Source organism: Protopterus annectens, chromosome 9.part0, assembly GCF_019279795.1.
Source record: "Protopterus annectens isolate FY-2018-M chromosome 9.part0, PAN1.0, whole genome shotgun sequence".
Classification (NCBI taxonomy): Eukaryota; Metazoa; Chordata; order Ceratodontiformes; family Protopteridae; genus Protopterus; species Protopterus annectens.
Genome location: NC_056743.1, coordinates 179,981,594 through 180,009,398, shown reverse-complemented (window position 1 = coordinate 180,009,398; position 27,805 = coordinate 179,981,594). Strand labels below are relative to the sequence as shown.

The 27,805-nt window shown below is 43.3% G+C and overlaps 1 protein-coding gene across 2 annotated transcripts in view; it reads right to left on the bottom strand.

Moving 5' to 3' along the window:
• The window catches only part of LOC122811120 (golgin subfamily B member 1-like), a 2,318,314-nt gene that overhangs the window by 1,900,732 nt on the left and 389,777 nt on the right, over positions 1 to 27,805 (bottom strand). For both annotated transcript variants that reach the window (XM_044082720.1, XM_044082719.1), the window contains exon 5: positions 5,314 to 5,427. In XM_044082720.1, coding sequence (XP_043938655.1) covers positions 5,314 to 5,427 — 114 coding nt within the window. The remainder of the gene's footprint in view (positions 1 to 5,313; positions 5,428 to 27,805) is intronic.

Genomic DNA, 27,805 nt, shown 5'->3' with positions numbered 1-27,805 from the left:
GGAGTGTCCGTCCCCGAGCCGATAGCCGACGGAAGTCCCGCAGTAAGCACCGAGGGGAGGCTCGAACCGAAAGCATAGGTCCCAAACATCACCCCGGTCCAGCCGAAGAAGTCCGCTGCATAAACTCGGACCGTTGAGTAAGGGTCGGAGCGACCTGAGATCTCCACCGGCTCCAACAGCACCTGCTCCGACGAGCCAAGCAGTCGGAGGAGGAATGGCAATGGGTGGGCCAGGTCATCGGTTCAAGCCAACTGGGTCGGAACCAAACAAATTTTTGGAAGACTGGGGACTGGAACAGTCTTTGGAGCACCCTGTCTATATCAGAATCTGACATCCTCAAGACCAAGAGGAAACAGAACGGGTTCAACGGCCCCAAAGGGCTAGGGGACCGGCATGAGTATCGGCGCCGAGGGAATGCGCACACCAGATTCCATCGGTGCCGAGGTGGACTTCGGCGCCGAGGAGGAAGTGTCTGAGCTGGCGACCCATGTCGGCCCGAGCAGTGGAGCCGACGGTGACCCGCCTCGATGCCCCAGCCATCGGCTCGCCAGAGGAGTCGATACTGGTGGCATCGAGGCAGACTCATCAGCCCCTCGGCTCCAAAGTCCTTGGAGCCGAAGGAGAGGCCTGCCTATGTTTTAGCGGTCGGATCCGACGGACTGGTCGGAACCGACGCCTTTTCTTTGGCCGAGAAGGAGAGGAAGCCAAGGCTTCTTCGAAAGAAGGTTTAATTAATCCCTTAAGAATTAATTTATTTTTCCTCTCCTGGAGGACCCTTGAGGAAAAGCGTGACATACGCTACATGATTCCTGTAAATGTTTTGCCCTAAGCAATACACACAGAGCGAGTGATCGTCGTGATGGACATTTTGAAACTACATTTTACACATTTTTAAAGCCCAAGGCCTAGGATTCTGAGACATTATGGGAAGAATTTCAGTAATCTGACTGGAAAAAATACAATTACTGGAGACACCCCTAAGAATAGGCTTACAGATATCACTCGCTAATGACAGGGGACTTTGAAAACCCTGTAAGAACAAACAGCTACAAAGAATTTAAAGCCTTTTTACTATATGTAGATATAGAAGGGTTGATTAACCGAAGGCCCTAGATGAAGGGGCCTGTCAAACTCAACCCAATCACACAACAAATTTCTACAACAAATCCAACCAATCACACAACAATGGTAAGAATAGCTGTTAAAACAGCTTTTTGAGAGAAAAACAGCAAAACTGACAGAAAGTTAGTTAAAAAATAACTACTCAGCTCAGCCAGCTCGAGACCACGCAGGTTAGCGCAAACGAGATCTGGGGGACTGGTAGTGGTGCATCCTGGGATATAGTAAGCTCAGCCAATAAGAGACTTCGCTCTTTGGCATAAGCGTGCCGAGTCGGAGCCGAGGGATCGGCTCCGAACCCATCAATCAGAATGTAGGCGAGATAGGATCACATAACATCCTGCTTTTGTGCCTCTGCCCATTGACTGTGTGGCAGGTCTGGCATACCTTTTGCCCTTGGCAGGGTGTGAAAGTGGAACCTGTAGCCCTGAGACACTATGTTCAAGACCCATTTGTCCTGGGTGATCATGCGCCGATTTTGTTGGAAAAGTGCTAGTTTTCCCCCTAAGGGGGCTACCAAAAGATAAGTGCTTGGTTCTGGCAGAGGAAAGTCATTGGGGCTGTTTCATGTATGGCTGTGATTTGTCTTCTCCGCTTTTGGAGGTAGAAGCACCCCATTGTTTAGATCTGTATGAGCCTTGGGGCTGGGAGCTGCCTCTGGGGCATCTGTATCTGCCTCTTTGTCTTTGCCTCTGACACTGGAAAGGACCAATTCTTTGTAGACCAGTTCCTGCTAAATCTGGGTGGCTGCACCTGTAAGAAATCCTTAACTGTCTGCATAGATTTCGCTTTGTCCTCCATTTTCTTCAACACCTCTTCTGCTTTAACACCAAACAAAGTATCATGCTGCAATGGAGCATCTAATAATTTTGCTTTAACATGATCAGGCAGATTCTGTTAATTTAACCAAGCATGTCGCCTAATGACAGAACCCGTAACAAAGGCCCTGCAAGAGGCCTACAGAGAATCAAAACCACATTGCAAAGTATGCTTTCCCACTTGTTCAGTTGCATGCAATAAATCCTGCATTTCCTTGTTTTCTGCACATTCAGAATTTGTTAACATTTTCTGTTTAAGCAGTGACAGTAAGTACTGCTGATATTTAAGCATATGAAATTGACAATTTAAAGCTCTCACAGCCAAGGTAGCAGAAGTGTAAACCTTTTTCCCCCATCTGTCCAGTGCCCTAGAATCCCTATCAGAGGGGATAGGGTTTTTTGCAGTGGAAGCTTTGACCCCTTTGGGACCCTGAGAAATAGTTTCTGGGTCAGCAGCAGGGTTTTTATAAAAAAATGTATGTGAATCTGTAACCCTGTAGTATCTGTCTGGCTTAACAGGTGCAGGGAGTAAAGAGTCAGGAGACAGGCCGGACTCTGAAAATACATCATCTACAATGTCTAAAACAGGAGGGATAGCAAAAGGCCTGTGCTGAGGTAGTAAAAGAAAATCTCTAAGCCTTTTCTTAGATTCTGAGTAGTCTTGGCTCTCCCAGTGGTGCTCCCTCATGGTATGTAGGGTTTCCCCAAAAGAGAATTCCTCAAGAGGGGAGGCTAAAGGGATAGATTATTCAGCATCGGAATCCTCATAGGGAGGGAGGGAGTATTCGTGGTCAGAAGAAGAGCCAGAGGAAATGGAAACCTGATCTGAAGATTCATATTCTGTCTCTTGCCTAGGCCTCTTCTCAGGAGGGGGATGGGAACCCCTGATCAAAGTAATTAGGTCTTCGGCCATTTTGAACATCTGTTTTTTAGGCATGGAGGCCTGTCCATGGGCTTGCTGCACTTGTTTCTTTGTCTTTAGTGGTGCTTTAGTCTTTGCCTTTGGAGTTGTAGTCGGTTTTATATATAACTGTGTAGGCCTGAAAAAACCCTCAGAAGTCGATGCCTGCTCAGTGGCTCCAGACCCATCTGAGGGAATATTTTCCAAGTGTCCAATACCTTGAGTTTCCAGAGGCCTAGTCTGCTCCACGTGGGAGTCGGAGGCGGCCTGTGGCTCTGAGGTAGCGGGCGTCAGGGGCTGCGAAAGTGCCTCACTGAGAACCTGCAACTGGCTTAGAAGACGCCTCGTTGTCAGTTTTGGACCTCGGATGCCTGTCCTTTTCCTTGTGTTTCTTGTGAACTGCGGTAGTCGAATGGCTATCCGACGACATCTTGTAATTAAATCTTTGGCCAAAGTAATGAAATGCAAAATCGTTCCGACGCTTAATAGTGCGTTGGTTAAATCTAGCACAAAATCTGCAATTAGCTACGTCATGATCAGGGCCTAGGCAAGGAATACAATAAGAATGGAAGTCCTTATGAGGTATTTGCTTCCCACAAGAAATACAATTATTAACTTTTTCTGACATCGGTCTGGAGCAAGAAAAAAGTTTCTCCAATGGGGTACTTAGCTTTAAATGAAGACTTCGGATGTGAAATTCAAACACGAAAATCTCAGGAGTTGGCCAACCGGCACTTGCGAACTGCTTCTGCTTCGGGCACCGCGTGGCAAGAAAGACTGAAGAAAATGGCGTTGGCTGCATCTTTTATACCCCCTGGTGCACGGACGTCAGGGAAGAAGCAACAGCAACCGACACCGGACCAAGACTTTGGAATTCCGGCAGACTGCAGGTAGCCTGCCAGCAGGATAACCCAAGAGTAATGACTGCAACAGTGAAACACGATGAACATCTTGCTAATGCTGGCTAAATCACAGCAAATGGCTTTAGATAACTCTGCAATGCTGGTGGACAAAAACACAGCAGACTACTCTGTGGACAGGCTGACAGTGACAAATGCTGCAAACAAATTTATGTACAGGCTTGTTCCAGGGTTTTCCTGGAACAAGCTATGCATGTCTCTGGCAAACCCACCATAGTTCCATCATCTCATGCACATGATGGTCAGTATGACATGTCTAGCCTAACAAAACTTCAGCATTAAATACTATGATTCTGCAGTCTTATCATCCTGTAACTCAACTATTGAGTAGATGGCTTGCCAGTTACCTTCAGCTTTGAACACAAGAAAAATACAGATCATTATCTGACCAAAGGCATGTCAAGCGAATGTGCAAAGATTCATTCAGATGGGACTGCAAATATTGACAACATGGAATAATTACAACCTGACAAGTGAAATTTTAACCTTAAGAAGACTAAACTAAATGCCCCCTCCTTGGCATCACAGCAAATACCTAGAAACACAAAAGTCCAAAAAAAGTCAAAGACCTTGCCTTCACAGGAGACCAACAATGTAAAGTCTGACTAATATGTTTAATTACTAAAATCAACAATAATCCATGGTGGTGGTGCTGTGGTAGCGTTGCCGCCTCACAGTAAGACACTGTCCGGTTCAACTCTCAGCTAGAGCGTCTTCTGCGTGGAGACATGCGTGAATGGGCGTACCTTCGTTGAAGGTTGTGCGTCAGGGCTGGCAACTCAGTATGTAAAAATCAACTGCCAATCATTAGCGGATTGGAGCTCCGCTGTGGCGACCCCCAACCGGGAAAAGCTGAAAGACACAACAACTAAAATCAACAATAAGACAGGCCATTTATACAGAGTAAGCAATTCTGCAATAGCACAATTCAGATAGCCACAAAGCAGTGATATTACTTCTGTGTCAAAAATGACAATTTTCACTTAACACAATAAGACAAAACACCCATACAAACCACCTATCAGAAAGTTACTAAAAACAGTTAGCTTCCGTGAACAAATATATTGCTCTCATAAAAAAAAAAAAAAAAAAAAAAAAAAACACAAACATGCAAGAAGTAGCTGGACTGAACCCACTGCAAGTATTGCACAGTTGCAAATCATGACACAGTTGTAGAATGCAAAATCCACATGAAAAATCACCAAGGATGAGCGCTTTAATCTAGAAAGTCTAGACTTCATCACATCCAGTGATACACTGCTGTCATCATCACACCTAGCATACAAGGACACTGAGAGATTGAGGTAAGAAAAAGGGTTTGTGGTCATAATCAACTGGCAGTACAAAGATCCCAGGTCAACTGCTCCAGATCCTCAGCCACTAACAGAACTTGGGTTATTCCAAGTCACAGGGCCCTCCATACCAGCAGACAACAGCAGGGTACCTTTACAGTCACTACAGGTCCTCTGATGACTTCATATGTGCATCCTCTCTAATAATGTCTACAGCAATTCATGTCTGCACACTGATCTTCCAAGCTATAACCAAGTCTTACCTTTATTTGTAGATCTCTGCTATCTAGTTCCTTCTGCATCATATCCACCACCTGAGCACGGGCCTGAAGCACCTCTTCCTTTTCATGTAACTTCTGTTTCAGGGCCTTCAGCAACTTTGAAAAAAAAAAAAACAAAGTAAACTTAGTGTTACAATTACTGAGGCATTCATTTACCATTACTCTGGATAAATCTCTACAAAATCCCACAAAGACATTTACTCTATAAAGTGAAAATATGCAATCAAAAATATGCACATATATGCACGATAAGGAGTCTTTAACTTGCAACTGGAAGACTATAACTCCAAACACCAAGGAAAAATCAACCAAAAGATTTACTTTCTGTAATACCGCAAGACAAAGGTTTGGAATGGCTGGAGGTACCACTTGTTCTTAAGGGTATTGTTAACCCTAATGATTTCCGTACTTATCTACTTTTAATGGAGCTTGTGTTAAAAAATAATTACATCTATTCTGGAGGCAAATTTTTTCACCAGGACCTTTTGTAGGCTTCTGAGTGGTGCTCTTCAATTTTTCCCTTAGATCTGCAAGTTCTCTGCTCTTCTGCACTTTTATTAGCTTATTAGTCTAGCACTTTACCAGATGTCTTGTAGCAATTATTGTAGCACACAACAGTGCTTCCAGCACTGAACGTTCTACAAGGAAACAGCACCAGTACTTATTATTAATGCCCACCCCTCCAGGTATGTCTAAAGGTCAGTTCCCTGTGCTTGCTCCCATTAGCCTGGTGAGCTCGGGCATCCTGAGGCAATGTAGCAACTGCCTCATGTACACTGACAACCCTCTCCTCTTACCTCTCAACACTCAGACTTAAGAGTGATGCAGTTATATATCCAAACTGGAAGCTATGCACTCTCCAGCCAAGACCAGAATAGCTGGCCAAAAGGAGTAGGTCAACACTTGCACCACAACACATGGAACACACAGCCCTCCAGAACAAACAACAGCACTGCCTTCACATAAAAATAAAAACCACACACCCACCTTCGCGGTGGCTCTCAATAAAAATCTTCACAAACAGCAGAGACCTCCAAGGCAGAAATGCACTCGACCACCACAACAGAACAGTAATCATGAGACACTTAACTCTCCTAAACAATGTGCCACTAGTCATAGGTGACTTGATAGTGAGGCACACTGATATCCCACTCATTAGGTTGAATAAGGAGAAAGTAACAGTCAGCTGCCTATCAGGTGCCAGGATCAGTCACATAAAGCATGCACTCAGGTCCCTCAACAACAGGTACAAATATGACTCTGTCATTGTGCATGTGGGTGTGAATGACCTGAGATGTACCTCCCTGGACTACATGAAAAGAGACATGGAGGAGCTCTCGGATTATGTAGCCCACATGGGTATGACCCTAGCCCTGAGCAGCCTCCTACCATCACCCAGAATGATACCACAGTACAAGCAGAAAATGATTGATTTCAACAATTGGCTAAGCTTCTGGTGTCACTCTAAGGGGATCCAATATCTGTCTGCCTGGGTTGACATGACTGACAGACCTAGATGCTTTGCCAGAGATGGCCTGCATCTGTCACCCCTGGGCTTCCGGATACTGGCCAAAGCTCTTGCCATCCCTATAGTACCTTTTTAGGCAGTTTTCCAAAGACCAAATTACCACCATAACAGCTACAAACAAATGCAATCTGAGGGTCATGCTGCTCAATGCACTCGTTCGAAGCACTCCTTAAAATGGAGAACATAGACATTTGTGCTGTAACAGAGACCTGGTTCAAGGCAACAGATAGCACCCCTGCACTACCAGGCTACAACTCATTCCATACCTTTCGGCCCCCAGAACTTGGACCGAAACTCCAAAGGCGGTGGTGTTTCCAGATTCATAAAGGATGCGCATCCAATTAACTGACTTTGTTGCATTGGGGAAGGAACCTATTAAAATAATTTATAGGAAAGGTCAGGATCTATTAGAGTACAATAATAGATCCAATATGAGAAGTAATTCTAAAAGAAAGGGGACTTTTAAATGCGCTGCTTGTTCCCAATGTTCCCACATTATGAATAAGCACAGGGTATATAGTAAGTAGAGGTAAAGAGATTGTAGGGACAACATTTAGTAACTGAAACATGGCAGGTGTTGTATACATTGCGTTGTGTGACCTATGTGACTCATTTGACATAGGAAAACGGAATGCAAATTAAAAAGACGTATTTATGAACACTATTATGACAGTTAGAATTTAAAGGAAAAAAATGCCTTGTATAAGCACATCAAGCTTTGTGTGGGTGCTAAGTTTTTCTTTTTTTTGTTATTGAGAGAGTTTCTGTGGACGTCAGGGTTGGACCATGGGAGACAAGATTAGAATATAGGGAATTATTCTGGCAAATTTCCCTTGATGCAGGTAGAGTCCCTGGTCTTAATGTAAATGTTAGTTTAGCCCCTGTTCTTAAAATGAGGGCAGTAAAGTTATAGTTTTGTAGTGTTTTTATGATGCTTTTTTAAAAATGTTTTATATGACATGTGCGAAGACTGGTAGAGATGAGTGAAGGCGGCCAGCCTAGTCAAATAGAATTTGATGCATAATTCTGGCATTTGTAAATATAAATGTAAAATACAGGCTTGTCTTAAATGTAAAGAAATGCTGTTTCAACAATGCGGCAACATTGCCCTCTGCTGTAAAGAAAACTAAATCAAGCATTTCACATCTGTTCTTTGAAATTAAAATTATGTCTTGTATGTTCTTTTTATCTCCGGAGCTCGGAGTCATTTGTTCTGGACTAGCACATTCTTTCTATTTTTTAACTTAAGGAATAATTACTAGAGTGTACGTGTGAAATGTCTGACTGCTGTAGCTTCCTGAGCAGGTGTTAGCTTGCTAAATAGTGTAGCCTGTGGGCCTGGGAACTCAAGGATAAGTGTCAAAGAAATTATGTAATGGGAACTAAATGAGAATGATGTAATCTGGGAGGGCCCAGCAGAAATGTTTGTTAGAGATTTTAAAAACTATTGCTCAGAGACTGAGACTGTAAGCATTTTGATCTTGGACATCTAACTCAGCACTGCCTATGCTCTTAAGTAAGTTATCTTAGAAGTGTGTTTTCTTGTAGCAATAGCTAGGAGATTAGAAAAGATTAGGCTAAGTGTTTTTCTGTTATGTTAGAACTGTACTGCGGAATTACTTTAAGTTGCTGTGTGATCTCTGAACTCTTGAATCGCACTGTGGTGTAGTAGCATTGTCTTGTGGTTTTAGTATTTATTATTAAATATTTTAAACCCTTTTCAACTGTGGCTGTTTATGTAGAGATAATTTAAGCTCTACAGTACACTGCATGATTATAAGTGATCCTGAAATAAGCCCTTCCAATACGCCTTGATTGCTTAGTTACACTACTATTGGATAATAATATTGCACAGTAATAATTGGACACCCTTTCAAGGGCCTTTGGGTAGCTGATAATTATTAGCTGCTGGTGGCAGTAAGTACTACCGTAATGTCTGGGTAAAGGGGCACAGATGGGGGAATCTGTGTCAACCTTTTCCAAGAGCGTCTGTGAAGTTGTACAAATACTTATCTCAAAGTGTGCGTGTGTATCAGCTAGTTGGGCAGGGACACGAAGCACTAGTTAGACAGAGAGGGTACTGGAGGTTTTAACTTGCCAGCTAGGCTGAGATCTGAACCCTATAGCTGTGCCAGTGGGGAGTCTTATTGGGGACCTGGGGAGCAAGGGAGTGACCAGCTCTGGACTGACCGTGATTTCTGTGTGCTCTTAAGGGAAATTGCACATTACTGTGTGTATTTGTTATCCTTTCTCCTATATGAGATGCCTTCTCTGGTGTTGGTGGTGAGGACTGAGGCTACTTGATTGCTCGGCCAGGGCACGGACGTCACATATTAATTGGTGGCAGTGGTAGGATATCCACCTCACATATTAACTGTTTGGCAGTGGTGGGATATCCACATCACATATTAATTAGTTGGCAAATACTAATTGGCTTGCAGTGGTGTGGGTAGAGTGAATCCTGTAGCTTATGTACAGTGATCGTTGAAGGTGTTTTGTACTCTAAAACAGCCATGCAGTAAATACTCAGAGTTCAGATCACAATTGTTTTATTTATTTTGTTAGCTTAGTTAGTCAGGGTGAGCAGGAATCATGTCAGCAGAGGAGTATGGAAAGCTGACAAGGAGCCAGCTGGTGGAGATGTGCCAGGCTAGGGGACTGGTGCATTGAAACCTGACTAAGGCAGACCTGATTGCAGCCTTGGTTACAGCTGCATCAGAAAACAGCATCCAGGAAAACAATCAGACTGGCAGTTGAGATACAATATCCCTGGAGAATGGACAGCTCAACCTTTCTGCGAAGGACAGTCAGACTGACAGTGGAGGTACAATATCTTCAGAGATTGGACAGCTCAATCTTTCTGCAGTGGACTTAAAAATCCAGCTGGAGCTAAAGAGGCTTGAGTTGGAGGCCAGGCGTTTGGAGATAGAAGCCGAAGAAAAGGAGCGTCAGAGGAGGCATGAGAGGGAAATGCTGACTCTTCACCAGAGTCATGGTGGTAATGGGGACGGGAGTAACCTGACCCCAGAAGCACAACAGGTCAGTAAATTTCTTCCGCAATTTAAAGAGGGGGATAATTTTGATAGTTTCATTCATATATTTGAGAGGGTATGCAAACAGTATAGTGTTGACCAAAGGCTCTGGGTACAGTTCCTGACCCCCTTACTCCATGGGAAATCTGTAACGTTTTTGTCAAAAATGCCTGACACTGTATGTTTTGATTATACTGCTGCAAAAAAATGTCTTTTAGAATGTTTTAAGCTAACACCTGAAATGTATAGGAAAAAGTTTTGTGAGCACAGATGCAAGGCAGATGAAAGTATGTGTGAATATGTTGCTGAACTGACCACTTATTTTCATAGCTGGGTGAGTGGATGTCAGTTCACCACGTTTGAAGGGCTGGCAGACCTTTTGGTGAGGGAACAAGCCCTTAGCACTTTGCCTGAAGACATGAGGATCTGGTTAGTTAATAGACAATGTGCTACTTCAGATGAGATGGGGAAGAAGGGAGACCTATACCTGGGCAGCCCTGCACAGGAAGGGGACCCCCAGTACTGCTCATGGGTCTAAAGGAACCCATGGTGGGCAGCACAGACTGCCACAACAGAATCTGCCAGGAGAAGGGGAAGCCACTAGTCCAGGTACACATCCAGGAGCTAGGGTTAAATGTTTTGAATGCAACCAGTGGGGCCATGTGGCATACAGGTGTCCACGGAGGCAAAGTGGGGAACCAAAGGTGAGGGAGACAGCAAGTGGGAAAGACAAAATGCCAACAGTAGGTTGTCTTGAGACAACAGGGGTACTAAATTACCATCCTGCAGATGTCCTGAGAGGGAAGGATTTGGATGAGGCAGTACCACGTGCTTCTGCAGTTACACGCAGTCAGGCTAGGAGACAAGCATGTGGGTCTGGTAGCCTGGGGGAGACCCAGACAGACTGTATACTTGCAGCCAGGAATGGTGAGGTGGTTACTTCAGGGAGTGAGCTATGCTGTTGCAGTGAGACTGAATGTGAGCCACAGCTGCTTGTGGGTACTGATGGTCCCTTGGACAGAGTGACTGCAAACGTAGAGGTGAGTAGTAGTACCCAGGCTGACAGTGAGGCACCACTGTCAGAGGATGCCAGACTTCCTGTGGAAGGGGAGCTGGGAAGGGTTACAAGGAGAGAGTTGAGACAGGCTCAGTTCTCAGACCCTACATTGCAAGGCCTGAGGCAGGTAGCTAGGGAGGCACCTGATTCTTAAGGGAAGGGGGAATCTGTATACTGGGACAAAGGGTTACTGTACAGAGAGTAGACCCCTGAGGGAGGGCTAGAAGGTGAGAGAGTACAGCAGTTGGTAGTGCCTAGAGTCCACCTTCTGGCGCTTCTAGCCATAGCCCATGATATTCCCTTTGCAGGTCATATGGGCAAAAAACGTACAGAGGCATATTATGCAGAACTTCTATTGGCTTGGAATTTCCAGAGATGTAACAGGGTACTGCAGGACCTGGGAGCAGTGCCAAAAGGTAGGCAAGGCAGGAGACAAGGTGAGAGCTCCTTTGATGCCTTTGCCTGTGATTGAGGAGCCATTTCAGAGGGTAGATAAGGATATTGTGGGTCCTCTGAGTACCCCAAGTTCCAAAGGGAAAAAGTATATCCTAGTGGTAGTGGATTATGCTACATGTTACCCTGAAGCAGTGGCTTTGTCCTCCCATTGAAGCAGAGAAGGTGGCAAATGCTTTGTTAGAGATTTTCAGCAGGGTGGGTTTCCCAAAGAAATACTGTCTGACAGAGGTGCCAGTTTCCTGTCAGACCTGCTGGCTTGTCTGTGGAAGTCCTGTGGGGTGAAGCACAAGACCACCACCTACCATCCCCCAGACTAATGGTACTGTTGATAGGTTAAACTCTACAATCAAGTCCATGCTACGGGCATTTGCAGATCAGTTTAAGAGGGAGCGGGACAAATATTTGCCCCATCTGTTTGCTTCCAGAACAGTTCCCCAGGAATCCAAAGGTTTTTCACACTGAGTTGCTGTATGGACATAGGGTGAGGGGACCTCTAGATCTAATTCAAGATGAGTGGGAAGGTGAATGCGGGTCTCACAAGACGTCTGTTGTGGCATACGTCCTAAACTTCAGGACAAGGCTCAGGGAAGTCATGGGCTTGGCCCAGGAGAACCTGGCAGAAGCCCAACAACAGAAAAAGGTGTAGTATGACAGGAATGCTCGAACTAGAGAGTATACTGTGGGGCAGAAGGTAATGGTTCTCATTCCTGTCAGACACAACAAACTGCAAGCAGCTTGGGAGGGACCCTACAAAGTGGTAAGAAAGGTAAGTGATGTTAACTACATGGTGGAACTGCTAGGCAGAAGTCCTGGGCACAAATTGTACCATGTTAACATGCTGAAACCATACCATGATATGGAGGCCCTTGTGCTGAGCATTTGTAGTGGATTGCAGGAGGAATCTGAGGGAGATCTGGGGACTTATCTCCTCAGTGAGGCTCGGGCTGACACCGCAGTGGAAGGGGTAGCAATGTCCCAGCAGCTATCTCCTTCCTAGGTTCGAGAAATCCGAGCAGTGCTGCAGGAGTTTGGGGACATGTTCACTGGGAAACCAGGGTGCACCCACCTGGTGCAGCACCAGGTGGATACAGGACCCCAAAGGCTTATTAGGCAGGCCCCCTGTAGGGTGCCTGAGAGAGTCAGACAGACTCTGAGGGAGGAGGAACAGGAGATGTTGGAACGAGGGGTGATTCAAGAGTCCAACAGTCCCTGGGCATCCCCAGTGGTGCTGGTGCCAAAGAAGGATGGCAGCACCAGGTTCGGTGTGGATTACAGGAAATTAAATAGTCACACAGAGTTGGATGCTTACCCCATGCCTAGGACAGATGAGGTCCTAGAGCAGCTGGGTGGGGCTAAGTATCTTACAACCACTGATCTTACCAAGGGTTACTGGCAGGAGCCCTTGACTTCAGTGCTAGAGAGAAGTCAGCCTTTGTGACTCCTTTTGGCTTGTACGAGTTCACAAAGATGCCCTTTGGGATGAAGAATGCCCCAGTGACTTTCCAGAGGCGGGTAGATCATATCCTACAGGCACAGGAGGGTTTGCCCTTGCTTACCCAGATGATATTGCCATCTACAGCCATTCCTGGCCAGAGCACCTTCAGCATGTAAGGGAGGTGTTGGGTAGACTACAGAGGGCAGGGTTGACCATTAAACCGAGCAAATGTCAAATGGGTATGACAGAGGTCTCCTACCTAGGACATAGAGTGGGGAATGGTAAGATAAGGCCAGAACCTGCCAAAGTGGAAACCATTCCGACATGGCTTGCACCTGTTACTAAAAAGCAGGTGAGAGCATTTTTAGGGACAGCAGGGTACTACAGAAAGTTTGTCTCCAGTTACAGTACCATAGCTGCTCCTCTCAGACCTGACAAGTAAGAACAGACCAGATAAGGTAGTGTGGACCCCAGCATGTGAGCAGGAATTCCAAAAGCTTAAAGAAGCTTTGGGAGGACCCCCTGTGTTAGCCAGTCCAGACTACAGCAAAGAATTTGTTGTGCAAACTGATGCTTCGAAATATGGGGTGGGGGCTGTACTTAGCCAGATTTCTTCAGTGGTGGTTTCATCTCAGTTGTAGGCTCCAACCCAGGGAGGAATGCTATGCAGCTGTAGAAAAAAAAATGCCTAGCCATAGTGTGGGCATTGCAGAAACTTCAGCCTTATTCGTATGGAAGAAAATTCACTGTTATGACAGATCACAACCCTCTAACATGGTTAAACAGAGCCAGTCATCAAAATGTCAAGTTGCTAAGATGGAGCCTGGGGTTGCAAGCATATGATATGTCAGTGAAGCACCACAGTGGGAATAGCAATGCCAATGCAGACGGGCTCTCAAGACAGGGAATGGGGTGAGGTGCACTCAGATGGACCTAACCCTCTCAAGCGGCACTTATCAAGGGTCACTTGAAAAACTAGCTTGAATTCTCGTGGGGGGGGGGGTGAAGACTGGTAGAGATGGGTGAAGGCTGCCAGCCTAGTCAAATAGAATTTGACACATAATTCTGGCATTTGTAAATATAAATGTAAAATACAGGCTTGTTGTTTTAAATGTAAAGAAATGCTGTTTCAACAATGTGGTAACATTGCCCTCTGCTGTAAAGAAAATTAAGTCAAACATTTCACATCTGTTCTTTGAAATTACAATTATGTCTTCTATGTTCTTTTGATCTCCAGAGCTCGGAGCCATTTGGACTGGACTAGCACATTCTTTCTATTTTTTAACTTAAGGAATAATTACTAGAGTGTACGTGTGAAATGTCTTTGATTGTTGCAGCTTCCTGAGCAGGTGTTAGCTTGCTAAATAATGTAGGTTGTGGGCCTGGGAACTCCTAGATAAGTGTCAAAGAAATGATGTAATGGGAACTAAATGAGAATGATGTAATCTGGGCGGGCCCAGCCCAGCAAAAATGTTTGTTAGTGATTTTAAAAAACTATTGCTCAGAGAAAGACTGTAAGCATTTTGATCTTGGACATCTAACTCAGCACTGCCTATGCTCTTAAGTAAGTTATCTTAGAAGTGTGTTTTCTTGTAGCAATAGCTAGGAAATTAGAAAAGATTAGACTAAGTGTTTTTCTGTTATGTCAGAACTGTACTACGGAATTACTTTAAGTTGCTGTGTGATCTCTGAACTCTTAAATAACACTGTGGTGTAGTAGTATTGTCTTGTGTTTTTAGTACTTATTATTAAATATTTTTAAACCCTTTTCAGCTGTGGCTGGTATATGTAGAGATAATTTAAGCTACTGTAGAGTACACTGCATGTTTCTAAGTGATCCTGTAATAAGACTTCCAATAAGCTTTGATTGGTTAGTTACACTACTAATGGATAATAATATTGCACAGTAACAATTGGACACCCTTTCAAGCACCTTTGAGTAGCTGGTAATTATTAGCTGGTGGTGCCAGTAAGTACTACTGCATAGTCTGGGTAAAGGGGCACAGCTGGGGGAATCTGTGTCAGCCTTTCCCAGGAGTGTCTGTGAAGTTCTACAAATACTTATCTCAAAGTGCGTGTGTCAGCTACTTGGGCAGGGATACGAAACACTGGTTGGACAGAGAGGGTACTGGAGGTTTTAGGTGCCAGCTAGGCTGAGATCTGGTCCCTAGAGCTGTGCTAGTGGGAAGTCTTATTGGGAACCTGGGGAGCAAGGGAGCGACCAGCCCCGGACTGACTGTGATCTCTGTGTGCACTTAAGGGAAATTGCACTTCACTGTGTGTATTTGTTATCCTTTCTCCTATATGAGATGCTGTCTCTGGTGTGGTGGTGAGGACTGAGGCTCCTTGATTGCTGGGCCAGGGCACGGGCATCACAACATGTTTTTAGCTTAATTTTTGCACAGTATTTATATACATTTTATTTCAATATTAATATATTTTAACTGTGGTTTTATAGTTGGGCATACATTTACTCCTTTTTGGTATGTTTCAGAATCAATTTTGAAGTTCTCTAACAGATGGAGCTATTTACCATGCTGTAAACCTTACTTATCTTTTATGATTATATTTTTATATATATTTTATATACATTGACATTTGATACATTTCTTTGTTTAACTGGATATTTACGAGTTATGGAGATCATTAATTTGTTTTTTAATAATGTCATCATTGCTTTCACAATTTTTTGTGATCATGTTTAAGTATATGAAATCACACACTTAGGCTTCTTTACTAACGTAGGGTGAATTTTGAGGCAAATTTGTTTCTTTCTATTGGTTTACAAATTAAGTAGGTATGTTTTTAAACAGAATAATTCATGGAGAAATATTTACCTGATGAAGTCTGTTAATGCTAGATGAAAATGCATTGACTAAGTTAAGCGTTGGTGCTTTTTGCCTTGGTGTTCGTAATAAAGTGTGTTTTTATACTCAGTCATCACAGGTTGCCGATTTGTAGTGCCTTGCCTTTGGATAGAAATTTAAATACTAATTAGATGTCCAGATTTTTCGCTGGATGTACCTACTTTTCAAAGGCCTCTGTACCCATTTTCCATTTATGCACGTTGAGAGATATGTTGTCATATGAAGATAAAAATACATGGTACATAGGGAAACAGGAAAGTTTCAAGTGCATTTTAGAATATGTCAGGGTTTCAATCAAATATTTGCTCAAAGGTAAGCATCAGAAATTAATTTGTGCGGACAGCAAATAATGGAGTAGATGTAAATGTCTGTGACAGAGTAAGATTTGGGAATTTTATTTCAAGTCAGAACACCGTACAGAAAAAAACAAAATGCCAGCAAAAGCTGAATTTAGAAACAGGTACTTAAAATACATGTGAGCAGCACAAAGAGGAAAATGTTCCAAATTAAAATGCTATCTTTTGACAAATATCATAAAACCGCCAAGGCAGAGGACTTGAAACTAATAACTATTCTGCTGCTAAGGAACAGCAATGCAGGAGATGTAAAAGATTTAATACACTTGGTTTGAACAACGCAATACAGTACAAATTCAGCACTTCCAACTGTGTTAAATTTTAACAGACTTTATCAGAACCAATAAAGTGGTATGCACTGCTTGTTTAAAAAAAAGTTCCATCCTGCCTTTTACCAAATATACTGGATCAATCTACCCAGTTCTGTAGACATATGGAAATGGATTAATAACTTTTGAGGAATGCATTTCTGGAAGTCTTCAGAAAAAAAACAGGATATTTGCTTCAGTTCTCATTATGTTATGCCCTTCTTCCCAACTGCAATGTTTTCACACTAACTAAACTAATTCTTGAGATGCAACAAGCTGTTGAAGGCAACAACTCCAATAAAAGCAAGCTTAAGAGAACAGAAACTTACACTTTTTTCTCATTAAACATGATTTTCCATGTACTAGGTATCAGATAAAATTTGAGGGAGAATTAAAAAGTGTAAATTCAATTTTCAGTAAAATACTACGGCATAAAGAAATTATATTTTAGCTTAAGAATTACTTTACAAGTAGAAGGACTTTGAAAGGAACTATAGGAGGCTCTGTGTGACTAAAAAAAAAGAGAAGACCCACAAGATAGCTTAATGAATCATGCCTTAAAATTAAGACAGAGAAATCATACAATATTCTTTCACTTTTCAAAGAATTAAGTTTCATAAAGAACACTACTGACATTTTCAATTATAAATAGAAAAGAGATGAGACCTCATTCCCCAAAAAGGGAAAAATATTGTTATTCTGTTAAATGAGCATAGAATCCCACATTACTGCTGATATACAAACTTTACAATATCATAAAAAATTAATACACAGAATACAGAAACAGCTGTAAGATATCAAAGAAGCTCCTTGGATGTTATGTAGTGCCTCTGTATATGTGCAAGATTCAGATAAAGAATGGCACCAAAGGGAATCTCACACAATGCACAGTAGCACACAGTCTGGCAGTCTATGTACAAAGTTTGAGCCCATGCAATGGCAGATCAGCATTGCATAAAGTGCAACAGTAAGCCCTAATCTACCCACACACAGTGCAAACCATTCAAGGAATGCACTGCACACAAAAGTATACATCAGTGACAGCTCCTGAGGTACAGAATCCCCACCACAAAAATAAGAATACAAGTCTGCTTGTCATAGTCATCAACATTTGGTGCTTACACAGCCCTCCGCAGTTCTAAACCAAAATAAAAGCAAGACATCCTTTCTTACACTGGACATGTCTCACACATTTGCAGGTTGGGTGGGTCATGCAGACCATGTGTACTGTTATAAGTGGGGCACAAGTCAGAATGGGGCTTTTGCATGCATCATTTAGTACTGTAGTATAAAAACAATTCTGTGCCTCACTACTCTTAACTCAGCCATTATCCTCTCTCTCTCCCTAGTACGTCCAATGAAGCACTAGTAAAAGGAAGAACGGTTGGTCAACAGTAAAGCAAAAAAACTATCTGCCACTTTTTTGGCCACCAGCAATTCACTCAATTTAACCTTAGCTTTATTTCCTATGTCAGTACATTCCACGTAAATATCATCTCTAACTGCAGTCTAGTAAGCATTCTCCTGACATACTCCAATCTGTTCTGTAGCAAATCTTGCTGCTCCTCTCAAACTTGCTTCTCCCAAAAGGGTACGTCAGCCTGCAGATTTAAATCAAAGGGATAAAGCAGTTTTGTCAGACAAACCACTTACTCCTTTTAGGGGTCCTAAGCGTTCTTTCGGATGCCTCCTGTCTCATCACAGAGCATTATTACTCATTTTTCAAGTTTAAAAATATGCAACATCTTGGATGAAACTACAGGGCCTGTGAACTCCTCAGAAAGGGTTTGGGATTAATATTGCTGTTCCTGGTGATTTGTGCAGAAAGGCAACTGACGGAGAGCTGTGATCTGCTACTCATCAGCCATCTTGGGAATAGTACTACTCCTTTGTTCCTGGTGGAAAAACAGCAGAAGGATACTGACTCTTAACATACTCAGATTTGGAAATGTATGTGTATGTAGTCGTGGTGAGGGTGGGGGGTAGGGGTGGTTGCTCTATTGGTTGGTTGTTGTTTCTTTAAAAAACCCTCTTCAGTTTTCATTCTGCAGAGTTGAGCAGCTCATTGTTCTACTGTGCCAAGCTGCTGAACAAACTGCATCTACCAAGACAAGAAAAACTACAGACCCCTGTAACATCTGGAACAAAACTGTCAACAGGTGGAAAGCCTTTGACTCATTTCTAAAGAAGCAGATTGGAATAAGTTCTGCTGTTTTGCTACTGGTGAAGAGTAGAAAGATGGGTTCCTCACTGTTTGCAGATGCAGCAAACCAGCACTATAAATAACCATGCCGTTGTCGGTCAAAAGGCAAATCACTGCTGAATTCATGGCTCTTCCTATTATATCCTAGTGGTAATTCACGAGGTGAAGCACTTACTGTCGCATCTGTTTGCTGTCTGGCCCATTTCAACAAGGGCCACAGTCTCTCCTGTCCCCTTATGCTGCCAGCGCATGCAGCAGTATATCAACAAACTCATGCTTACTCACAACCCTTTACTCTTATCTTGCACATATACAATTTTCTGAGATGTGCAAATATAACTTAATTCGAGGGTCAGCCTTTCACATACCATATATGTCAGCAAGTATCTTGCCATCACATCACAACCACCCAACTTTAGAATCACTTATGCTGAGGTTGCCAAAGTGTCCTAGACAACATTCAGCTACAAAGCATCACTCAAACACGTGCCTTCACCCGTACCTAAGAAAAGTTGTTCTGGCTCTAAGTTCACACCAATATAGTCTCTATGGCATCTGGCGACATATAGCGAGGTACTACTAATTAGATAACACTGTAGTCAGGACACCGATGCACCACTCACCATGCAAAGCAAAGATAATGTCACAACTGTGTCTGTGGTGCCGATATTTATGACTTGACCAGAAAGTACAGTTGTGTACACTTATCATAAATGTAGATGTTCGAGTGTACTGAAACGTTCAACAAGTAAATGAATAACTAGTAAGATAAAAAACACTGGTAATGCTAAGGTAAAACCACCAAGACTTTATTTCACTATAGACATAGAACTGACTAAGCGCTTTCACCCGTGTAGGGCATCTTCAGAGTCAGTTTTTCACAATCAATCACAACCTTTAAGTAAACATTTCAATTAACACTAAAATCAAATGTTAATTGGTTACACTAAATCTATCATTTAAACTTTTAGGTTTTAACCCCTAACTGTAATTGGAATAGTTGTTATGCAAGTTTTGTACATAGACATCAAATGCACAGTAAATAATAATGTGTCAACTTTCCAAATGAATTGTTTCAACACCTAAAATCAAAACATACGTTTAGACATATCAATTAATATACATAATAAATGTAAAAAATGTATACATATATAAAAAAATGTAAAAAATATATATGCAATTGCAATACCAAAATGGTTATATATGCGCCAACGTGTCTATCCTGTCCAGCTTTCTATATTGGTATGACCACAAGAAAGACAAAGAATTATGGAACACAATAGAGACATTAAAAACAGGAAATCAACCAACTCATTATTCAACCACAGTAAAGACTGCACTAATTATAAAAAATATATATTTTTTGTCATAGATAGACTATACACCAAAGACTTTGGTGGTGATTATAAAACCATTTTAGAAGTCAGGGAATGCTTGTGGCAAATACGACTAGACGCAAGCAGTGCACCTGGCATCAATGGCACCCTATTCTCTAGCATGTATATTGAAACATAAGGCAGCATGTATTTAATAAGTAGAAACAATAGAGAATTTCTGACTTTTAGGTACATGTGCATATATGCATGTTTTTACATCACACATTTTGTGCATATTCTTCACATATACATATATATTTTATTTACATTTTTAATATGTAAACATTTTTTACATTTATTATGTATACTAATTGATTACTATGTCTAAACGTATGTTTTGATTTTAGGTGCTGAAACATTTGGAAAGTTGACATATTATCTACTGTGCATTTGGTGTCCATGTACAAAACTTGCATAACAACTATTCTAATTACAGTTAAGGGTTAAAACCTAAAAGTTTAAATGATAGATTTAGTGTAACCAATTAACATTTGATTTTAGTATTAATTGAAATGTTTACTTAAAGGTTGTGATTAGTTGTGAAAAACTGACTCTGAAGATGCCCTACACGGGTGAAAGCGCTTAGTCAGTTCTATGTCTATAGTGAAATAATGTTCGAGTGTATTCTCTGCTGCAGTCATCACATTTGGGTTATCTGCCTGTAGGTAGCCCTCAGCCGGCCTGAATACCAGAGTCTTGGATTTCTGCATCAGATGATGTCTTCTTCCATGACATCAGGTTGCCAGGGGTATAAAACATGCAGCCGACGCCATTACATCAGTTTTTCCTGCCCCAGATGTCAGGTGTCCCCACAATGGGAAGCAATTATGTGTTATGGTACCCCTCCAACAAAAAGCAAATACACCAGAAAGTTTAAATACACCAAACAAGAAGGAAAGGTAGAGCCAAGAGAAGTCAGGGGGGCTGGAGGGAGGGTAACCAGGACTGCAACAGTGAATACACTCGAACATCAACATTTATGGTAAGTGTACACAACTGTACTATGTTCTTCGTGTTTCACTGTTGCAGTCATCACATTTAGGTTGATTCCCAAAGGTAAGGAAGGGAGGAGGAAGTTAGAGAGCATTAGGGCCAGCTATTAAGCCCTGCAAGACTGCAGTGGCAAAACCAGCTATGGATTTACGTGGTGGTGGTGCTGCCGTAGCGTTGTCGCCTCACAGTAAGACGTTGCCCCGTTTGATTCTCAATTAGAGCGTCTTCTGTGTGGCAACATGCGTGAATGGGCATTTCTTCGTTGAAGGTTGTGCATCAGGCCCGGCAAGTCGGCATGTAAAAATCTACTGCCAATCATTAGCGGACCGGAGTTCTGCTGTGGCAACCCCTAACCGGGAAAAGCCGAAAGACACAACAAGGCATGTGGTAATGCTTGGTGAAGGTATGTACAGAGCTCCAGGTAACAGCTTCTGGAATGTCCCTGGTAGGGTCACCTCTTAGAAAGGCTGTAGAGGTAGATGCAGCCCTGGTGGAATGTGATCTTATCCCCTGTGGGGTAGGTTTTCCATGGTGCTTATAGCAGAAATGAATGCAATGGGCTATCCACTTAGAAATGGTTTGCTTTGAAATGGCCTTCCCCTCTGCCCTTGCAGCAAAGCCAACTAGCAGCTGTTCAGATTTTCTGAGAGGCTTAGTCCTGTCCAAATAAAATCTAAGTTGTCTGTGCACATCCAAAGAGTGCAATATTCGTTCTCCTTTGTTTTGTGGATTCAGGAAAAAGGTAGCCAAATGAATGGACTGATTAAGGGCCACACTAGACACCACCTTGGACATAAAGGAAGGATTGGTCCTGAGGGAAACCCTGTCTGCATGGAAGATAATGAAGGGCTCCGCTGCCATGAGGGCCTGTAATTCAGACACTCTTCTTGCTGAAGTGATGGCTAGAATGAAGGCTGTTTTCCGAGAGAGGCATTTCAACTCTGCAGTTGCAGCTGGCTCAAAAGGAGGGAGAGTGAGCTTTTCCAATACAAAGTTAAGGTCCCAGGCTGGAGTAGGGGCTCGCCTGAGGGGTCTTACATTTTTGGCCCCTCTGAGGAATTGCTTTAGCAGGAGGTGAGATAAGAGGGGTGTTTCAGTATAATAAAGTGCTGAAATTGCAGAGGCATAAATTTTAATAGATGAGAAGGATAGGCCCTTGTGGAGCATTTCTGTTAAGTACTGAAGAAAATGAAGTAAGCTGGGCACCGTTGTGTCTGGCTCCAGGAACAGTATCTTTTCCACTTTTCAGCATAGGATTTTCTAGTACTAGGCCTCCTTGCCTCCAGAATGACATCTAGCACCTGCTTACTGAGGGATGCTATTGGAGAGTTCAAGGAATTAGCCAGGCTGCAAGGTTCAGGGTTTGAAGCTGAGGGTACAGAATCTGGCCCACCTGTTGGGGCAGCGGTGAAGGGGTCTGAGGCAGGTGCCATGGTTCCAGCAGTGTCATACTGCGCAACAGGGGGGTACCAGTGCTGGCGTGGCCAGTCTGATGCAGTCAGTATTGTCCTTGGTTTGTCTTGCTTGATCTTTAGTAGAACCTTCGAGAGGAGAGGCAGAGGGGGAAAGGCATAAGCTGAGAGGCTTTCCCAGGTAAAGGACAGGGCATCCACTTTCCAAGCTTGACTGTGGGAAGTCCTTGTGCAGAATTTGTCCAACTGGAAGTTTTGAGGGGAGGCAAACAGGTCTATCTCTGGGGTCCCCCCATTTGTTCCTCAAGAGGTTGGATATTTTTGGCTCCAGTTTCCATTCGTGTGCGTCCATGAGGTTTCTGCTTAGGTCGTCTGCCAGTGAATTTAGCTTGCCTGGCAGGAACTGAGCTTGTAGGTGCACTTGGTAGCTCAAGGCTGTGTTCCACAGAGCCATGACTAGTCTGCAGAGAGGGTACGACTGGGTTCTCCCCTGCTTGTTTATGTACCACATAACTGTGGTGTTGTCTGTCTTTACCAATAATTGTCCTAGAAGAATGTGGTCCTTGAAGGCTGTCAGGGAATTCTGTAGAGCTAACACTTCTTTCTGGTTGATATGCATCTGTCTTGGGTTCCATTTGCCCTGAATGCACTGCCCTGCCAAGTGAGCCCCCCATGGATAGTCTGATGCATCTGTTGTTAGGGTTTGGGTGGCAGGGGGTAGAGTGAAAGGAAGCCCTTTGTTGTGGTAGCAGGCCTCTGCCCACCAAAGGAACTCTGTCTTTCTACAAGGAATGATAGGAATCATTGATTCCAGGTCCTGAGAATGTTAACACCATAGGCTTTTTAGATACCACTGCAGTTTCCTCATATGCAGTCGTGCATATGGAATTAGTAGAATGCAAGAGGCCATGAACCCCAGGGCTTGCAGAATTTTCCTTGCAGATAGCTGAGTCTTTGTGGCCAGTAGTTTGAAGTAGGTTGTTAAATAAACTTGTTTCTCTGGAGTGAGGAAAGCCATCTGGGAAGTTGTATTCAAGCTTGCTTCCAGGAATACAATTTGTTGGCAGGGTACTAGGTGAGATTTATTTTCGTTTATGGTGTACCCCAGTGACTTTAGAAGTTTTTTTACGAATGCCAGATGTTTTAATAGCAATTCCTGGCTTTCTGCCTGAATCAGACAATCGTCCAATTATGGGTATATTTGAATATTTCTCTGCCTGCAAAATGCAAATGCTGGAGCTAGACACTTTGTGAATACCCTGGGTGCAGTAGATAAGCCAAAGGGAAGTGCAGAGAACTGAAAGTGCATGGAGCCTGCCCTGAAGCGTAGATACTTCCTGCAAGATTCCCTTATTGGAATGTGCACGTAAGCTTCCTTTAAGTCTAAGGTTGCCAACCAGGCATCTTTGCCTATCATAGGAATCAGCTGTTGAAGTGTTAGCATCCTGAATTTTGGGATTAGCAAAAAAGTGTTTAGAATAGAGAGGTCCAGGATAGGACGTCAGGAGCTGTCTTTTCTGGGTACCAGGAAAATCTTGAATAAAAACCCTGTCCCCCTTTCTTCTGCTGGGACAGGTTGAAAAGCCCTAATATTTAGAAGAGAGAGAACCTGCTGATGAGCCTCTGCCCACTGATTTGGGGTTAGGTCTGGCCAACCATTTGGGGTTGGTAGGGTGTGGAAGTGGAATTTGTATCCTTGGGGAAACTATATTCAAAACCCATTTGTCCTGGGTAATGAGTTCCTAGTTTTTTGCATGCAGGGCGAGCTTTCCTCCTAAGGGAGCAGGCAGTTGAGCAGGGCTTGGAAGGTTTAAGGTTAAGTCATTGTGTCATTTTTCCGTAGGGGGGGTGTCTTACTACTCCCTGCTTTGGAAGTGGTAGCTCTCCACTGCTTAGGCCTGTGCGTAGCCTGAGACTGTAACGTAGGTGGTCTGCTGTTCCTGGGTTTGGACTGAGAAGGCCTGGAAGAGGCTGGAAAGGACCAATACTTTGAAGGCCAATGCCTACTAAATCTGGGAGGCTGTACTTGCAGGAAATCTTTAACAGTTTGCATAAATTTAGCTTTTTCCTCCATCTTTTTGAGGACTTCTGCTTTGTTGCCAAACAGGCGGTCTTGGTTTAAGGCAGCATTCAGTAATTTAGCTTTAACATGCATCTGGCAAGTTTTGCTCCTTAAGCCAAGCATGCTTTCTAAGTGCAGACCCAGTGACAGAGGCCATGCAAGATGCTTCTAAAGAGTCAAAACCATATTGCAAAGTAGGTTTACCAACTTGTTCCGCAGAATGGATTAAATCCTGTAATTCTTTGTGTTTAGCACAGTCAGGAATCAACATCATTTTCTGTTTAAGCAGTCCCACAATATGCTGCTGGTACGTTAACATATGAAATGGGCAATTTAAAACCTTAATGACCAAAGTAGCAGAAGTATATACCTTCTTAACCCATCTGTCCAAGGCTCTAGAATCTCTATCAGAAGGGTTAGAGTTTTTGGCAGCAGTAGCCTTAATGCCCTTTCGTCCTTGGGAAATGGTCTCTGGATCCGCAGTAGGATTCTTGAAGAGGAACTTGTGAGAGTCAGGTACTCTGTAATCCTGGTCAGGTTTTCTAGGAGCTGGAGGTAAAGTGTCTGGGGAAATGCTAGATTCCAAGAAAGCATCATCTACAATGTCCAGAACAGGAGGGATAGCTAAAGGCCTATGTTGAGGGAGGAGTAAGAAGTCCCTAAGCCTCTTTTTGGAGTCAGAGTAATCCTGGCTTTCCCAGTGGAAATCCTCCCTAAGAGTGTGCAAGGTTTCACCAAAAGACAAATCTTCTGGAGGGGAAGCAGAGGGAATGGAGTCCTCTGCATCAGAATCCTCATAGGTAGATAGGGGCAAATCCTGGTAATCAGAAGAAACAGAAATATCAGATTCCTGATCAGAAGAATCAGAAGGAAAATCAGTTCTAGGTCTCTTAGAGGGGGAAGGCTGGCTTCCCCTAATTAAGTTAATAAGGTCTTCAGCCATTCTAAGCATTTGGTTTTTAGGCATATGGCCCTGAGCATGCGGTTTGGACGTCGGTTTTCTAGGCGTGGGTCAAGTTTTAGGCCTGGATGAAGAAGATGGCATCAGTTTAAAATTAAGTCTGTGGGCCTGAATACACCCTCAGAAGCTGGTGCCTGCATAGCGGCTCCGGACCCATCCAAGGTAGAGACATCCGCAGGTTCCATAGTTGAAGAAGCATCGTGCGGCACACCAGACGCCAAATGGGTCTCAGTAGAGGTCTGCGAATCTGAAGTAGCAGGTATCAGGGGCTGAGAAAGCACCTCACTGAGTACTGGCAGACAGGCAACTAGCTAAACTAAAGGGTCGGCAGTTTTGGACCTATGCGGTCCATCTCTTGTCTTTATCCTTAGGTTTTTTCGGAATATCAGTAGTCGGATGGCTTACCGAAGCCATTTCTGGATAGTTAAACAGAGTACCAAAATAATTTGCTGCAAATATAGACAAACGACAAATAGTTCGAGCGTTGAACAAGGCACAAAACCGACAGCGAGGGACGTTGTGGTCTGGGCCTAAGCAAGGAATGCAGTACGAATGAAAATCTCTATGAGGTATTTGCTTTCCACAAGAAATGCAATTGTTAACTTTTACTGACATCGGTTTAGAGCAAGAAAAAGGATCCCCAACAGGGTACTTAGCTTTGTTGAAGACTTCGGATCTGAAACTCAAAAACGAAAATTTCAGGAGTCGGCCGACCAGCACTTGCAAACTGCTTCTGCTTCGGGCACCCCGTGGCAAGAAAGACTGATGTAATGGCGTTGGCTGCATGTTTCATACCCCTGATGACCTGACGTCATGGAAGAAGAGACAGCATCAGACGCAGAAATCCAAGACTCTGGTATTCAGGCCGGCTGAGGGCACCCTGCAGGCAGATAACCCAAATGTGATGACTGCAACAGTGAAACACGAAGAACATCCCTCAGATCCTTTCATCCTAAATACGTGTATGATCTTGAAGCTTGAAGTTAACTACCTTGGGGTAAAGGAACCCGACGTTCTACCTTAGGGGGGCCGGTACAAACAAAAATGTTTGAGCATGCCATGAATGTGTCCCAAGCAGGAAATATACTTGTCTTGAGCAGTACCTTGTCATCTCTGAGAATATTACAATTCCAAAACAATAGACTTCAAACTGGCATACTGGTATCATTTCATGGAAATCCAGTATGTACTGGCATGGGACTCAATGACTGACAGATCATCTGGCTTTGTGTCAGGGATGATGGCAAATCTGCATATTGACTAAGACTTTTTCTGCTCCTCCCCTTAGTGTCTTTTTTTTAGGCAAGGTCAAACTGGCTTACACGAAGGCTAGCAGTCTGCACAAAAACTACCCAAAGTAAAACCTCTTCTGACACTGGAACACGTACTTAGATGTAGCTTAATGAAACTTTGTTTTAATGTACTAATAGTACTCCAGCCACACCATCATCATCATCCCACTTTTCCATTTGCTAGACAGTGTCAGTGTCTCATCAACTGTCACCATCTTTCACTATTTAGTACAACTTTCTACCTTTATTGACAGGCATGTCTGATTGTCGATTTCCTCCACATGTGCCAGAACCATCACTGTCTGTTCTCTTTTACATTATCTGAACCCGAAGCTACCTTGGCTTCTGTGCTGATGTCATCACTGCTTCATTTGTTCAACAGTGTACAATCCTACTACCTTGCATCAGGCATCTGAAGCTTCCTCAACTGATCTGCCTTCAATGCCCAGATTTCTGTACCATACAGAAGTAGTAATCACACCACTATTTTTTTATTACATCATACATTTCAGTTTATTTGGCATTCCTCTGTCACACACTACCCTGACACACTGTGCCAGTTGACTGCAGCCCCTCTGACACTAGCTTTGACCTCCTCTTTCAGACTTGACTTCTCCTCAACCACTCCCAAACACCTGAAGCGGTTAACCTGTTCCATTATTTTCCCTTCTACAGTTTTCAGCTTCTTCTGATTTCCCTCATTTGCTGCCATGTCAATCATCTTGTCTACACAGTTTCATTCTTTCTGCCTTGAGTTTTGCATTCCATTCCCTTATCATTTGTTTAAGTTCCTGTTCAGTGTCTGTAATGCCCCATCATCTTCAGACAGAGATTTTGTTGATATGACCCCTCCCACTTATTTGCTAACGTTGTCCATTACCAGTATGAACATTAGTGGAGTCGGAGCTGAACCCTGATGCACATTCACTCCCACTCTGCGAGTCCAAACATTGTTCGTACTAGCCCCAAGGTCCAGGTACACAGCCTGCACTTATTCTGCCAATGTTTGTAAGATGTAGAACCAACTCAGGGTTGACCAAATTATCTTTCTTAGGACCTTATCATACACTTTAACAAAGTCTAAGAATGCCCAGATGGAATCAAATAATATCTAGCTTCTCTGCTATCTGTCTCAC